The 15,395-nt window shown below is 41.2% G+C and overlaps 1 protein-coding gene and 1 non-coding gene across 2 annotated transcripts; both read right to left on the reverse strand.

Moving 5' to 3' along the window:
* Positions 1 to 178: 178 nt before the first annotated feature.
* Positions 179 to 3,054, reverse strand: cmbl (carboxymethylenebutenolidase homolog (Pseudomonas)). Its single transcript, XM_066721453.1, has 6 exons — positions 2,917 to 3,054; positions 2,106 to 2,320; positions 1,654 to 1,761; positions 989 to 1,131; positions 815 to 906; positions 179 to 377 (listed from the first exon to the last, which is right to left on the reverse strand). The coding sequence occupies exons 1-6, from the start codon at positions 3,037 to 3,039 to the stop codon at positions 198 to 200; spliced, it is 861 nt and encodes a 286-aa protein (XP_066577550.1). The 5' UTR covers positions 3,040 to 3,054; the 3' UTR covers positions 179 to 197.
* A 300-nt stretch (positions 3,055 to 3,354) lies between these two features.
* On the reverse strand, positions 3,355 to 3,428 carry trnat-agu (transfer RNA threonine (anticodon AGU)). Its single transcript has one exon. It is a non-coding gene; the product is annotated as a tRNA-Thr (tRNA).
* Between the last annotated feature and the right edge of the window lie 11,967 nt (positions 3,429 to 15,395).

Here is a 15,395-nt window from a genome sequence, read left to right on the forward strand (position 1 = left end):
CAAACTGTTGTTGATCCGAATTAACCCTTCAGTCAGAATTTACAAATTTGTGAATACATTCTTACACGTATGAAATAGAAACTAGTGAAATGTTTAATACCCTTTCACTCCCCCAATATTAGTATGTTAGTTAACTTGAATGGAATTAAATGGGTTAATAGCATTAATGATGAGTGTCAATTTTTTTTTTTTTTTAATTAAATGTATTTGTTCAACCAATTAATCATGTCCTTTCTGGCCTCTTCAATGATGGGTTTGTCTTTCGGATTTATATCTCCCCTCTTGCGGTGTACAAATCCATGGGTTTGGCTGGGGAAAATCTTGACTTTAAAATCCACTGTACAGTGCTCTTGAAGTTTCTTCTCCAGGGTGGCCACCTTTGTATTGAAAAAAGATAAAATGTATAGATGTGTGTTTACATATAGACATGTTGGGGGGAGGCCGACTGGCATCATTCCAGCTTCCTTTTCACCCCAATTTGAGTTCCTCCTTGTATTTTCCTCATAGTCAATGTCCATTTCACAGATGTACACAGTAAACTGACCTTTTGTAGTTTGGGCCAACAAAAGTTAAGTTCCAGAAAAGTTTAACAACCTACTGAACCAAGTTAATGTTTTATGAAGTCTGCTTAATGTATTAAAGTTATACCAGTTTTTTATCCAAACCTACAGCACTTTTAAAATTCTTAAAATTAAAGTAATTTGTGACTAGAAGAGATTCTTACGTTTGGTTAAGAGCTCCTTAAATTCTGTTAAGTCTTAAGGTGGGAGTGTGTATACATGCTATTCATTCATTTTTTTAAATCTTTACTTACCTGGTCAAGTGGAATAACGTGGTCATTTTCTGCAAAAATGAAAAATGTGGGGCTGTGTAATTTATACCGGTCTTCTGTCTCTCGGACTATTCCTATAAGCAAAACCAAAAACCTCAATTACAGATTAAATTAAGTAAAATCAAATTAAACCATCCACTTGATTTCACACCTCACCATAAACAGAAACACCAGCTTTGAGCTCAGGGTAATTCAGGATCAAGTGGTGTGTGGCAACTCCACCCCAGCAAAACCCTACAACTGCTATCCTCTTCGCACCACAGCTTCCCTTCAGATACTTAAGAACTGCATCGGCCTCTCTGAAACAACAATGAATTGGGTGAGAATAATTTCTTCTAATGATTCTATTCAAAACAAAGAATAGCAAAATTCCTTGGACTTCAAGCTCCTAGGAAACTATATATAACGAGGAGTTTCTAAAGAATAAGATCAGATTTATTTACAACATCTGAATTGTATGTTTAATGGAGCCTGCTCCATAGTTGCAGAGCACATTACATAAGATTAAGCATATTGCTGGCCTTCAGTATAATTAACAATGCATAGCTTAGGTCTTACTGTGAACTCTTCAGTTAGACATAAGCCATTATCTGCAACAATGGTGGACTGACTCCTTTTAATCAGTGTGTTTAATGTATCTGAATGTCTCTTGCCATGGTATACAGGTTTCATATATATTATTAATGACGGGTTAATCTAGTCATGACTGGGCTTCTAAAAATACGTAATTACTGATTAAACACATCCAGACACTACTTTGATTTACTTATTTTTTAGAATGCAAATGTATGTAATATGATTTTTACAAAATTGTACTGAACCTATTTATGTTGGTTGGCTTCCTGTCTTGAAGCCACTCTTGAAATGTTGACCAATCATCAGTAGGTCTCCAAGGTTCTTTGCCAACATAGAAATCTGGGCAGATTGCTCTGGGAATAGGCAGGAGAACAGTAACAAACCAGTGTAACTAGGAAGCATGGTGAAGCATTAGATTAGAAACTTAGACTATATATAGTTTTATTTAACAGCTGTACAAGAACATGGTGTTTTAATATGAAAATAAATAAAACTATGATTAGAATACAAATACAAATCACTGTTAAAGAAATGGTAGTTTATTCTACTTTTTTGGAGAGGTAAGGTTAAATTATAATGCAATAAATCCAACCAACACCAAGGCACAAGTTTCTGTCCTGGTAGGTAACTTCTAATTTGTAAACGTAATCATGATTATAATAGTCACACATTCTGAAAACAAAAGGAAGATACTGACATATATCCATGAGATGCAAGCAGATCTGCCATATATCTGGTGTTGGGAAGCTGCCACCCATAAATGTCCTGAATGACTATGACGGCCTTGTCTGTGCCAGATGTTGGCTTGGTCACATATGCTTGGATGTGCTCAATCTGCACCTCTTCTCCCAGACCCCTGTAGTCCATCTTGTCCCCAATGTCGCAGGGGCAAGGTTTAGCCTCGTTTGCCATCTTGAAAATGAAGCACAGCCATCAATGTAAGCATGTTCTGCATTCGTGTATAGATCCCCGTCCATGCAGTCTAGCAGTGTTTTAAGTTAACTAATTAAAATGTTGAATAAAGAATATATACAAGTGTGGGTCACATGGTGTCAAATAACTGCATTTTTACTGGAACCTCAATACATGTACAAATACACGGACTTCCACAGTCGGGCATTTAAAAGGGATTGAAACACTCATCAGTAACCATTTAAAAAGTTCAGTGAGTTCTGAAATAAAAAGTAAGGAAACCTATAATCTACATGTTTTAGGTGTAGAAATCTGCACAGCTATGATATTTGATCAGGACACCCCCAGCCTGGCACTGTGCTCAGGGCGCAAGGAAACTTTTCTGTTACGCAACACTTAGTCATGACGATGCACTTATTACAAATTATATACAATGAGCAGCCACATGGTTGTACTTAGGTATTTAAATAACACGTTAAGCTTTGCACACCGCAGTCGTATTGATTTGGAAGATCTAACTGAAAACGGCAGGATGATGGCGAATATATCATGCACACGAAATACAACTTGCACACAACACATGCACACTCGCTCACCTTGGCCTCAGTCTCTCCGCTGTCCGTCCTGCGCGGCTCGCTGGCTCGGCCGCAGCGCACGTTTCCACACCTCTGCGCGGCTCTGCGCGGCTCCGCCAATGAAACCGGCGCATTCGCGCACATCTGCGCTGCTTCGCCAATGGGATCGCTGAGAGTCAGCAGGTCTGCACTGATCTGCACGACAATATGCGCCACAAGAACGCGCCCTATGCGCTGCGCAGCGCGACGCAGCTGTGGATTTCAAAGCTACACAATGACGATGCCATGTTTTCGCATTTTACAATTTCAAAATATAAAGACAGACACATGATTTCCATTAAATTATTAATTTTTTATTAAATTAAATTAATTAATTATTAAATCGTATTGCTTTTCAGTGATACACCTGCTATTGAAAGTGTGGATCCTTGATCGAAAAAAAGGGAAACGATGTACAAAAGGCACCGCTGGGATTCGAACCCAGGATCTCCTGTTTACTAGACAGGCGCTTTAACCAACTAAGCCACGGCGCCGTGCTGGGTGCCAGCATTGACTGCTAGCCCTAAAGTCAGGGATTACAATTGAATTTGTTTTTTGTTAGCGGATACATTGATTCGTAACATTTTGACGTTCTGTTGGACGCTTTGTAAATAATTACCCCTCCCTTTGTTCCATTTAAGATTTGTTTCAACATTGGAAATTATTCGACCTGTATTATTTTTAAACGCTGTTTTAAACTGCACATTTTTCTTAAATCAGCATCTCTACATGTATGGCAGCCATTCCATTCCAGTGTCTGTTGAATTGCAACACAGGCACAGCTCCTTCTACTGAATGAGCTACTGATTAGGTCATCACCTGAACCAAATCTTATTAAACAAGGAAAAGTATAAAAACCACTGCTGTGGTCATCACTATCCTCTTGCAATAGGACCAGCTGGATGGCAAGAACAGTGCTAGTAGTACCTCAAAAGTAATTGGAATCAAAAAATAACTGTTGACCATACCAAAAGAGTTGAAAAGGAAAGTTTTTAGAGAGGAAAAGAAGGGATCAATTCTGGCTTTACTGGCAGAGGGATACAGTGAGCGTTGGGTTGCTTCCTCCTTCCAGTTTCAAAGACGGTGGTTCATAAGAACAAGGTCAAGCAGCAGACATTGGGGACAACAAAGCTACAGACCGGCAGAGGGCAAAAAGGACACTCCACTGACCGGGATGACCGCCAACTCATTCGAATGTCACTCAACAACCGTAGGATGACATCAAGTGACCTACAAAAAGAATGGCAAACGGCAGCAGGGGTAAAGTGCACGGCGAGGACGGTTCGAAACAGGCTCGTAGGGGCAGGGCTGAAGTCGTGCAAAGCTCATCCATCAATGAGAAGCAATGAAGAGCCAGGCTGAGGTTTGCAAAAGACCACAAGGATTGGACCGTAGAGGACTGGAGTAAGGTCATCTTCTCTGAGTCTAATTTTCAGCTTTGCCCAACACCTGGTCGTCTAATGGTTAGACGGAGACATGGAGAGGCCTACAAGCCACAGTGTCTTGCACCCACTGTGAAATTGGGTGGAAGACCAATGATGATCTGGGGGTGCTTCAGCAAGGCTGGAAACCGGCAGATTTGTCTTTGTGAAGGACGCATGAATCAAGCCACGTACAAGGTTGTCCTGGAAGAAAACTTGCTTCCTTCTGCTCTGACAATGTTCCCCAACTCTGAGGATTGTTTTTTCCAGCAGGACAATGCTCCATGTCACACAGCCAGGTCAATCAAGTTGTGGATGGGGGACCACCAGATCAAGACCCTGTCATTGCCAGCCCAATCTCCAGACCTGAACCCCATTGAAAGCCTCTGGAATTTGATCAAGAGGAAGATGGATGGTCACAAGCCATCAAACAAAGCTGAGCTGCATGAATTTGTGCACCAGGAGTGGCATGAAGTCACCCAACATCAATGTGAAAGACTGGTGGAGAGCATGCCAAGACGCATGAAAGCTGTGATTGAAAATCAGAGTTAATCCACCAAATATTGATTTCTGAACTCTTCCCAAGTTAAAACATTGGTATTGTTTAAAAATGAATATGGACTTATTTTCTTTGGATTATTCGAAGTCTGACAACACTGCATCTTTTCTGTAATTTTGACCAGTTGTCATTTTCTGCAAATAAATGCTCTAAATTACTATTTTTATTTGGAATTTGGGAGAAATGTTGTCAGTAGTTTATAGAAGAAAAGAAAAATGTTGATTTTACCCAAACAAATACCTATAAATAGTTAAACCAGAGAAACTGATAATTTTGCAATGATCTCTTAATTTTTTCCAGAGCTGTATATACACTCACCTAAAGGATTATTAGGAACACCATACTAATACTGTGTTTGACCCCCTTTCGCCTTCAGAACTGCCTTAATTCTACGTGGCATTGAACAAGGTGCTGAAAGCATTCTTTAGAAATGTTGGCCCATATTGATAGGATAGCATCTTGCAGTTGATGGAGATTTGTGGGATGCACATCCAGGGCACGAAGCTCCCGTTCCACCACATCCCAAAGATGCTCTATTGGGTTGAGATCTGGTGATTGTGGGGGCCAGTTTAGTACAGTGAACTCATTGTCATGTTCAAGAAACCAATTTGAAATGATTGGACCTTTGTGACATGGTGCATTATCCTGCTGGAAGTAGCCATCAGAGGATGGGTACATGGTGGTCATAAAGGAATGGACATGGTCAGAAACAATGCTCAGGTAGGCCGTGGCATTTAAACGATGCCCAATTGGCACTAAGGGGCCTAAAGTGTGCCAAGAAAACATCCCCCACACCATTACACCACCACCACCAGCCTGCACAGTGGTAACAAGGCATGATGGATCCATGTTCTCATTCTGTTTACGCCAAATTCTGACTCTACCATCTGAATGTCTCAACAGAAATCGAGACTCATCAGACCAGGCAACATTTTTCCAGTCTTCAACTGTCCAATTTTGGTGAGCTTGTGCAAATTGTAGCCTCTTTTTCCTATTTGTAGTGGAGATGAGTGGTACCCGGTGGGGTCTTCTGCTGTTGTAGCCCATCCGCCTCAAGGTTGTACGTGTTGTGGCTTCACAAATGCTTTGCTGCATACCTCGGTTGTAACGAGTGGTTATTTCAGTCAAAGTTGCTCTTCTATCAGCTTGAATCAGTCGGCCCATTCTCCTCTGACCTCTAGCATCAACAAGGCATTTTGGCCCACAGGACTGCCGCATACTGGATGTTTTTCCCTTTTCACACCATTCTTTGTAAACCCTAGAAATGGTTGTGCGTGAAAATCCCAGTAACTGAGCAGATTGTGAAATACTCAGACCGGCCCGTCTGGCACCAACAACCATGCCACGCTCAAAATTGCTTAAATCACCTTTCTTTCCCATTCAGACATTCAGTTTGGAGTTCAGGAGATTGTCTTGACCAGGACCACACCCCTAAATGCATTGAAGCAACTGCCATGTGATTGGTTGGTTAGATAATTGCATTAATTAGAAATTGAACAGGTGTTCCTAATAATCCTTTAGGTGAGTGTATAGTACTGTGCAAAAGGTTTAGACAGGTGTGAAAAAATGCTCTAAAGTAAGACATGTTAACAGATTATATTGATTAATTAACTAAATGCAAAGTGAGTGAACAGAAGAAAAATCTACATCAAATCAATATTTGGTGAGACCACCATTTGCCTTCAAAACAGCATCAATTCTTCTAGGTACACTTGCACACAGTTTCTGAAGGAACTCAGCAGGTAGGTCGGCCCAAACATCTTGGAGAACTAACCACAGTTCTGTGGATTTAGGCAGCCTCAGTTGCTTCTCTTTCCTCATGTAATCCCCGACAGACTCGATGATGTTGAGATCAGGGCTCTGTGGGGGCCATTACATTCCACTTCCAGGACTCCTTGTTCTTCTTTACGCTGAAGATAGATCTTAATGACTTTCGCTGTATGTTTGGGGTCTTGTCATGCTGCAGAGTAAGTTTGGTGCCAATCAGATGCCTCCCTGATGGTATTGCATGATGGATAAGTATCTGCCTGTACTTCTCAGCATTGAGGAGACCACTAATTCTGACCAAATCCCCATCTCCATTTGCAGAAATGCAGCCCCAAACTTGCAAGGAACTGCCACCATGATTCACTGTTGCCTGCAGACACTCATTCGTGTACCGCTCTCCAGCCCTTCATCCAACAAACTGCCTTCTGCTACAGCCAAATATTTCACACTTTGACTCATCAGTCCAGAGCACCTGCTGCCAGTTGTCTGCACCCCAGTTCCTGTGTTTTCATGCATAGTTGAGTTGTTTGTCTTGTTGCCACGTTGGAGGTATGGCTTTTTGGCCACAAGTGTTCCATGAAGGCCACTTCTGACCAGACGTCTCCAGACAGTAGATGGGTGTACCAGGGTCCCACTGTTTTCTGCCAATTCTGAGCTGATGGCACTGCTGGACATCTTCCGATTGAGAAGGGAAGTAAGCATGATGTGTCTTTCATCTGTTGCAGTACGTTTCCTTGGCCGATCACTGCGTCTACGGTCATCAATGTTGCCCGTTTCTTTGTGCTTCTTCAAAAGATCTGGAAACCCCTGTCTGCCTTGAAATGTCTGCCTGGGAGAGACCTTGCTGATGCAGTATATACCGTGTGTCTTGTTGCTGTGCTCAGTCTTGCCATGGTGTAGGACTTTTGACAGTAAACTGTCTTCAGCAGCCTCACCTTGTTAGCTGAGTTTGGCTGATCCTCACCCAGTTTTATTCCTCCAACACAGCTGTTTCTGTTTCAGTTAATGATTGTGTTTCAACCTACATATTGAATTGATGATCATTAGCACCTGTTTGGTATAATTGTTATACCTGACTATATGCCTACAACATCTCAGACTGTGCAAGTGTACCTAGAAGAATTGATGTTGTTTGAAGGCAAAGGGTGGTCACACCAAATAAGGATTTGATGTAGATGTTTCTTCTGTTCACTCACTTTGCATTTAGTTAATTGATAACATTCTTAATTTACAGCATTTTTTCACACCTGCCTAAAACTACTGCAAAGTACTGTGTGGATACAGCATATTATATGTTTCCCCAAATCAAGGCAAGTCGAACCCAAAAATGACAATATGGTTCGGCCCATGAGTGGGGATGGCACAAAGTCGTTGCTTATGGATAACAATCCGGAAAACATTGCCATTGCTAAACTATTAGGCAATTGAATACATTTTGTACTAATACAATTTGAAAAATAAAAACATATTGGTCGGTCAGTTACAGCTATAATTGCAAAATATTCATTCAAAAACAAACAATCACAGCCTTTATAGTTAATTTCAAATTGTGACAATAAACAATATGAGCGTCGGACACAAGATGCGTGAGAGCTAACGGGTCTGCTTTCATTGCTGATGTCATTATTTCCACTCGTCTTCTGATAGGAAGGTATTTTAACATATTTTGCAAAGTTGTTGTGTTAGATGCATATTCATCAATTACAAAGTATGAATTTGGGATAGAGACATGCGTTTGTAGTTGCTTAGTTGAGATTCTGCTGAAAAGAACCATGTGCGCTTTGTTTCCTTTGCGTCTTTGCTGGCGTTTGCGCCGGTTGAGATGGTAAATGACTGCTTTCTACCGCAATTTGTCAGGGAACCAACCAGAGAGAGTGACATTTACATGATCTTTTCAAATGACCAAGATAGAGTCAGAGGGACACTAGTTAGCTTTGAGGCATACTTTCAGAAAACAAGGACCAAGTCTAAAACAATGGTTTACAATTTTAGAAAAGCAAACCTTGAAGGTATGAGGCGGCATTTAGAAGAGTTAGACTAGAGCACACTGGATACAGATTCAGCTGAAAGTGGATGGGTATATTTTAAGAATTTAATTTGAGGCTCAGGAGAAATTTATACCAAAACTTAGCAAACTGAGGACCCAAAAACAGTGGCCAAAATGGTTTAATAGAAGTATGCAAAAAAATAAAATGTTGTATAGCACATACAAAAGCGATGGAGACTAAACAAAATACAAAGAATATGTTGAGCTGAAAAGAAATCTTAAGAGAGATCAGGAAAGCAAAAAGGGAAATAGAAAGAAACAGCTCTTGGAGCTAAAACTAAAGCAAAGAGCTTTTTTCAATATTACAACAGCAAGAGGTCAATAAAGGAGGAAGTGAAACAGATAAAGGGCAAAAATTGAAGTATCTTGGAAAATGAAGAAGATGTGGCAAATGTTCTAAATGAGTATTTCACAGAGGTTTTTACAAAAGAAGAGACAGATAACATGCCACAGGTTAACAATCAGTCCAGTGAAACCCTAAGAGAGATCAGGATAAATGAGGAGGAGGTACTAAAGGGACTAGCAAAATTAAAAACAAACAAATCACCTGGGCCAGATGGTATATTTCCAACAGTACTTAAAGAAATGAGGGAAATTATTTATAGGCCGCTAACTCAAATATTCCAAATGACACTTAGAACAGGGGATGTGCCAACTGACTGGAAGACAACAAATGTCATATCAATCCACAAGAAAGGGGACAAAACTGAGCCAGGAAATTACAGACCAAACAGTCTCACCTGCATTACTTGTAAAATGTTGGAAAAAATGATTAGAAAGAAAATAGAGGAGCATCTTAATGAAAACCATATTCTTGGAGATAGTCAACATGGGTTTAGATGAGGCAGATCATGTCTTACTAATTTATTAGAACATGCAACTGCAGCTGTAGATCACATGAAAGCATATGATATGATATACTTAGATTTTCAAAAAGCTTTTGATAAGGTTCCACACCAAAGACTGATCCTCACATTGGAAGCTGTAGGCATTCAGGGTCATGTAAGTAGATGGATTATGAACTGGTTGATGTCTAGGAAACAGAGGGTGTCGATTAGAGGAGTTGCTTCTAACTGGAGTGAGGTTGTTAGTGGAGTTCCACAGGGATCAGTACTAGGGCCTTTGCTTTTTCTAATCTATATTAATGATCTGGACTCTGGGATAGTTAGCAAACTTGTCAAATTTGCAGATGATCCTAAAATAGGTGGCTCAGCAGATACAATCTCGGCAGCACAGGCTATTCAAAGGGACTTAGATAATATTCAGTTGTGGGCTGACACCTGGCAGATGAAATTCAATGTGGACAAGTCCACTATAATTACACTATGGGAGGAATAGAACTAGATGAAGTAATGGATGAGAAACACCTAGGAGTCTACGTGGACTCCTCACTTTCTCCATCCAAACAGTGTGGGGAAGCAATAAAAAAGGCAAACAGAATGCTAGGGTATATTGTCAAAAGTGTAGAATTGAGAACAAGGGCAGTGATGTTCAGACTGTACAATGCACTAGTTAGAGCTCATCTGGATACTGTGTGCAGTTCTGGGCTCCACACTTCAAGAAAGATATCGCTGCTCTAGAGGCAGTTCAGAGGAGAGCAACCAGACTTATTCCAGGACTGAAGGGAATGTCCTACTGAGAGACTGAGGGAACTGAACCTTTTCACCCTGGAACAGAGGAGACTACATGGGGACTTGATTCAAGTCTTCAAAATCATGAAAGGCATCGACCACATCAAACCAGAGGAGCTTTTCCAGATCAGCAGGGACACATGCACCCGGGGACACAAATGGAAATTGGGCTTCAGGGCATTCAAGACGGAAAACAGGAGACACTTCTTCACACAGAGAGTCGTCACAATCTGAACAAACTCCCCAGCGATGTGGTAGAAGCTGAAAATTTGGGAACATTTAAAAACAGACTGGATAGGATCCTTGGATCACTTAGTTATTAATGGACACCAAACGAGCACGATGGGTCGAATGGCCTCCTCTCGTTTGTAAACTTTTTTATGTTCTTATGCAGATCATAGGCATAGTATTGGCCAATGGAAAGGACATTATTATGTATAGGTCATCAGCATAGAAATCTTATATTTTTTACCCAATCACAGACCATGGGCAGGTTGCACTAAAAATGTCTGCGTTCCAGACAAAATCGGATGTGGGATGTTCCTACTTGATATTTCAGACTTCCAACCAAGAAGCATTCCAGTGTTCGGAGCTCAAAAATATGAAATATAAACAAGGAAATGGCTGAACTTGTAAAGCTGGTGTTTGTTTTGCAGGTATACAAACAGTTGAAATGTTAACAGAGAAGCATACAGTGAGAGGCTGTGACCTTGCCTCATCCAAAAACAGATTCAAATCCCTGTCTGTGTAGCCTGCAGTGTAAATAGAAGTGAATAACAATTATATCACATACAGCACATAGGCTAAATGATACTGCTAATGTTAAATGATATCCAGAGTGAATATTGTAGAATTCCATACTGATACGTTGAACAGTGCTACAAATACAAATTTTAACGTAGGCCTATTTGTATATTTAAAATTATTAATATACACTCACCTAAAGGATTATTAGGAACACCTGTTCAATTTCTCATTAATGCAATTATCTAACCAACCAATCACATGGCAGTTGCTTCAATGCATTTAGGGGTGTGGTCCTGGTCAAGACAATCTCCTGAACTCCAAACTGAATGTCTGAATGGGAAAGAAAGGTGATTTAAGCAATTTTGAGCGTGGCATGGTTGTTGGTGCCAGACGGGCCGCTCTGAGTATTTCACAATCTGCTCAGTTACTGGGATTTTCACGCACAACCATTTCTAGGGTTTACAAAGAATGGTGTGAAAAGGGAAAAACATCCAGTATGCGGCAGTCCTGTGGGCGAAAATGCCTTGTTGATGCTAGAGGTCAGAGGAGAATGGGCCGACTGATTCAAGCTGATAGAAGAGCAACTTTGACTGAAATAACCACTCGTTACAACCGAGGTATGCAGCAAAGCATTTGTGAAGCCACAACACGTACAACCTTGAGGCGGATAGGCTACAACAGCAGAAGACCCCACCGGGTACCACTCATCTCCACTACAAATAGGAAAAAGAGGCTACAATTTGCACAAGCTCACCAAAATTGGACAGTTGAAGACTGGAAAAATGTTTCCTGGTCTGATGAGTCTCGATTTCTGTTGAGACATTCAGATGGTAGAGTCAGAATTTGGCGTAAACAGAATGAGAACATGGATCCATCATGCCTTGTTACCACTGTGCAGGCTGGTGGTGGTGGTGTAATGGTGTGGGGGATGTTTTCTTGGCACACATTAGGCCCCTTAGTGCCAACTGGGCATCGTTTAAATGCCACGGCCTACCTGAGCATTGTTTCTGACCATGTCCATCCCTTTATGACCACCATGTACCCATCCTCTGATGGCTACTTCCAGCATGTCACAAAGGTCGAATCATTTCAAATTGGTTTCTTGAACATGACAATGAGTTCACTGTACTAAACTGGCCCCCACAGTCACCAGATCTCAACCCAATAGAGCATCTTTGGGATGTGGTGGAACGGGAGCTTCGTGCCCTGGATGTGCATCCCACAAATCTCCATCAACTGCAAGATGCTATCCTATCAATATGGGCCAACATTTCTAAAGAATGCTTTCAGCACCTTGTTGAATCAATGCCACGTAGAGTTAAGGCAGTTCTGAAGGCGAAAGGGGGTCAAACACAGTATTAGTATGGTGTTCCTAATAATCCTTTAGGTGAGTGTATATTGCTTATTTTACAGCTGTCTTACCAACAGGAAATGTACTTATTTATTTGCAGATTATGAAGATGTCGGCCCCATTCAAACTATGAAAAGAAAAACTAGGTTCAAAGAGAGGAAATTTACGCTGAAGTATTGGAACTCCAGATCAAAATATAAAAGTTAAAAATGGCAATTCGAGTTAAAAGGGAAGGAGAAAAATATTATTGTAGTCATTAAGAGTTGTTGGTTGTTAATACATTTGTCATTATGTATATTAGATACTACGTAATAGATTTGAATTTGTATTGTAAATAGTTCACCTAAATGTAAGTTTTTATTAATTAAATTAAACATTTAAGTGTCAAATTAGTTGCAACTATTATTAGTCAAACGTCCATTACTTTGTATGTAATTAAGTATTGAAACATTAGAGCTTTTGCATTTTCCTGTGTTATTTCTGAATTATTTATATGAGAAGGCTTTTGCCTGTCCTCACTTGATGAAATACCCTTTAATTTAATCATTCAAAATTACCTGGCATATGTTCTGCCATGTTGGCTTCATGTCAGTTTCTATAGCAAGACATACATTTTCCCCATTTAAGCCTGGTGTAGGGTAGGCTTAAAAAATGACTTAAATTTAAGACAAAACTGATTTCATTTTGTTTTGTCCAACAGGCCTATTTATTTTGGGCTTAAATGTAACTAGCCAATCCAAAGACCCTCTGAAAACCCTGGAACTCCGGTGTCAGATTTCACGCTGCCCCAGAGCGCACTGGTCAAAATGCAGATGAGAGACTATTTTACAGCGCATGTGTTGCATGATATGTTGTTATTTGGGGGATGTTCTTATATTACAATAAGTAATACTTTAACTTCGCTCATCATGTTTTAACTTTTATTTTTATGCATTTTCCACAGGCTTGACTGGATTCCACGCTTTGTCGTTAAAAATCCACACCCTTTGATTCCATCTGGCCCTGCTCATGGGTAAAACTTCATTTAAATATATAATACAGCAGAAGGCATGTCAACTACCAAATACATGTAAAATAAGATACCATATCAATACCAACACCTCAATACAAGTAAATTCATTGAATCACTTAATCAAACCCAGGCATCCACTAGGTGTCACTCATACCCATCATTCATAGCACTGCCAGAACCATATTTAAAAAATCTTTTTAACCTTTTATTTTTGTTCTGAGGTAAATAGTATTTCTGTATCATGCTTTATTAATGAATGCATGTGTCTTGTATTGAAACATGTCTAGACAATCTGGGCATTTAGTGACGTCTTGCATAACAACCAACTCCGCCATCTTTGTTTGGGGGTAAGAATTAACAGGTGTTAAATTATCATTATGAATAAATATGGCTGTACTGCCAGCAACAAGACAATTATTATTATTATTATTATTATTATTATTATTATTATTATTATTATTATTTTATTTTTTTATTATTTCTTGGCAGACGTCCTTATCCAGGGCGACTTACAACATAAGTGCAAACATACAGTTAAGTACAAGGCATCAATCATTACATATTCAATTTAGCTAAAACATAGCAATTCAAAATAATACATTTTACAAATTCCAATTTACAATTTACACAAGTACAGTAAGTGAGGTCCTACATCCTGGACGGTGAAAGCTAAGTGCTGTTAAGATGTAGGGTCACAGACAAGGGCTATGGGAAAAGGAGCAAGGAGGAATACAATCAAGAACGCGAGAAGCATAATAAAAACTGTGAAGTGCTATCTAGCAGGGATAGAGGACTAATATTACAAGTACCGTCTGAAAAGATGCGTCTTGAATAAGCGCCGGAATGAGGTCAAGGACTCTGCTGTTTTGACTTCGGTGGGCAGGTCATTCCACCATTTAGGGGCCTGAGATGAGAAGGAGCGGCTCTGGAGGAAGGAGAGTGGAGAGGAGGCAGAGTTAGTCTTCTGGCACTGGAGGAACGCAGTGGTCTGGAGGGGATGTATGGAGAGACGAGTGACTGAAGGTAACTTGGTGCAGTGTGGTCGAGACATCGATAGGTGAGGGTCAATGTCTTGACCTGAATGCGTGCCGGTATCGAGAGCCAGTGTAGGGAGCGGAGCAGTGGAGTAGCATGTGCGAATCGTGGCAGAGAGACACCAGACGAGCCGCAGAGTTCTGGATGAGCTGGAGCGGCGGGTAGTAGTTGCAGGCAGGCCGGCCAGGAGGGAGTTGCAGTAGTCCAGGCGAGAGAGGACCAGTGACTGGACAAGCAGCTGAGTCGAGTAGTTGGTGAGGAAGGGACGGATCCGGCGTATGTTGCTCAGGAAGAATCTGCAGGTGCGTGTCACCGTGGTGATGTGCTGGGTGTAGGAGAGCGCTGGATCGAGGGTGACTCCTAGATTTTTAGCGGAAGAACAAGGAGAGAGTGTGTTGCATTCCAAGGGGATTGAGATGGGGAGGTCAGCAGAAGGTGAGGAAGAGTGGGGGAAAAAGAGGAGATCCGATTTGGAGAGGTTGAGCTTGAGGTGGTGTGAGTGCATCCATGCGGAAATAGCAGGCAAGCAGGAAGAGATGCGAGAGGGGATGAGAGGGTCCGAAGAGGGAAAAGTCAGGAAGATCTGGGCATCATCAGCGTAGAAGTGGTAGGAGAAACCATAGGATGCGATGAGGGGGCCCAGGGAGCGAGTGTAGAGAGAGAACAGGAGCGGGCCCAGGACGGAGCCTTGGGGAACGCCTGTGAGGAGAGGTTGGGGGGTGGATGAGGAGCCTCGCCATGTCACTTGATAGGACCAGTCACTGAGGTAGGAGGAGAACCAGGTGAGAGCAGTCCCAGAGATCCCAAGGTCAGTGAGGCAGGAGAAGAGGATGGAGTGATCAACGGTGTCAAATGCTGCGGAGAGGTCAAGGAGGATGAGGACTGAGGAGA

The sequence above is a fragment of the Amia ocellicauda genome, chromosome 2 (assembly GCF_036373705.1).
Source record: "Amia ocellicauda isolate fAmiCal2 chromosome 2, fAmiCal2.hap1, whole genome shotgun sequence".
NCBI lineage: Eukaryota > Metazoa > Chordata > Actinopteri > Amiiformes > Amiidae > Amia > Amia ocellicauda.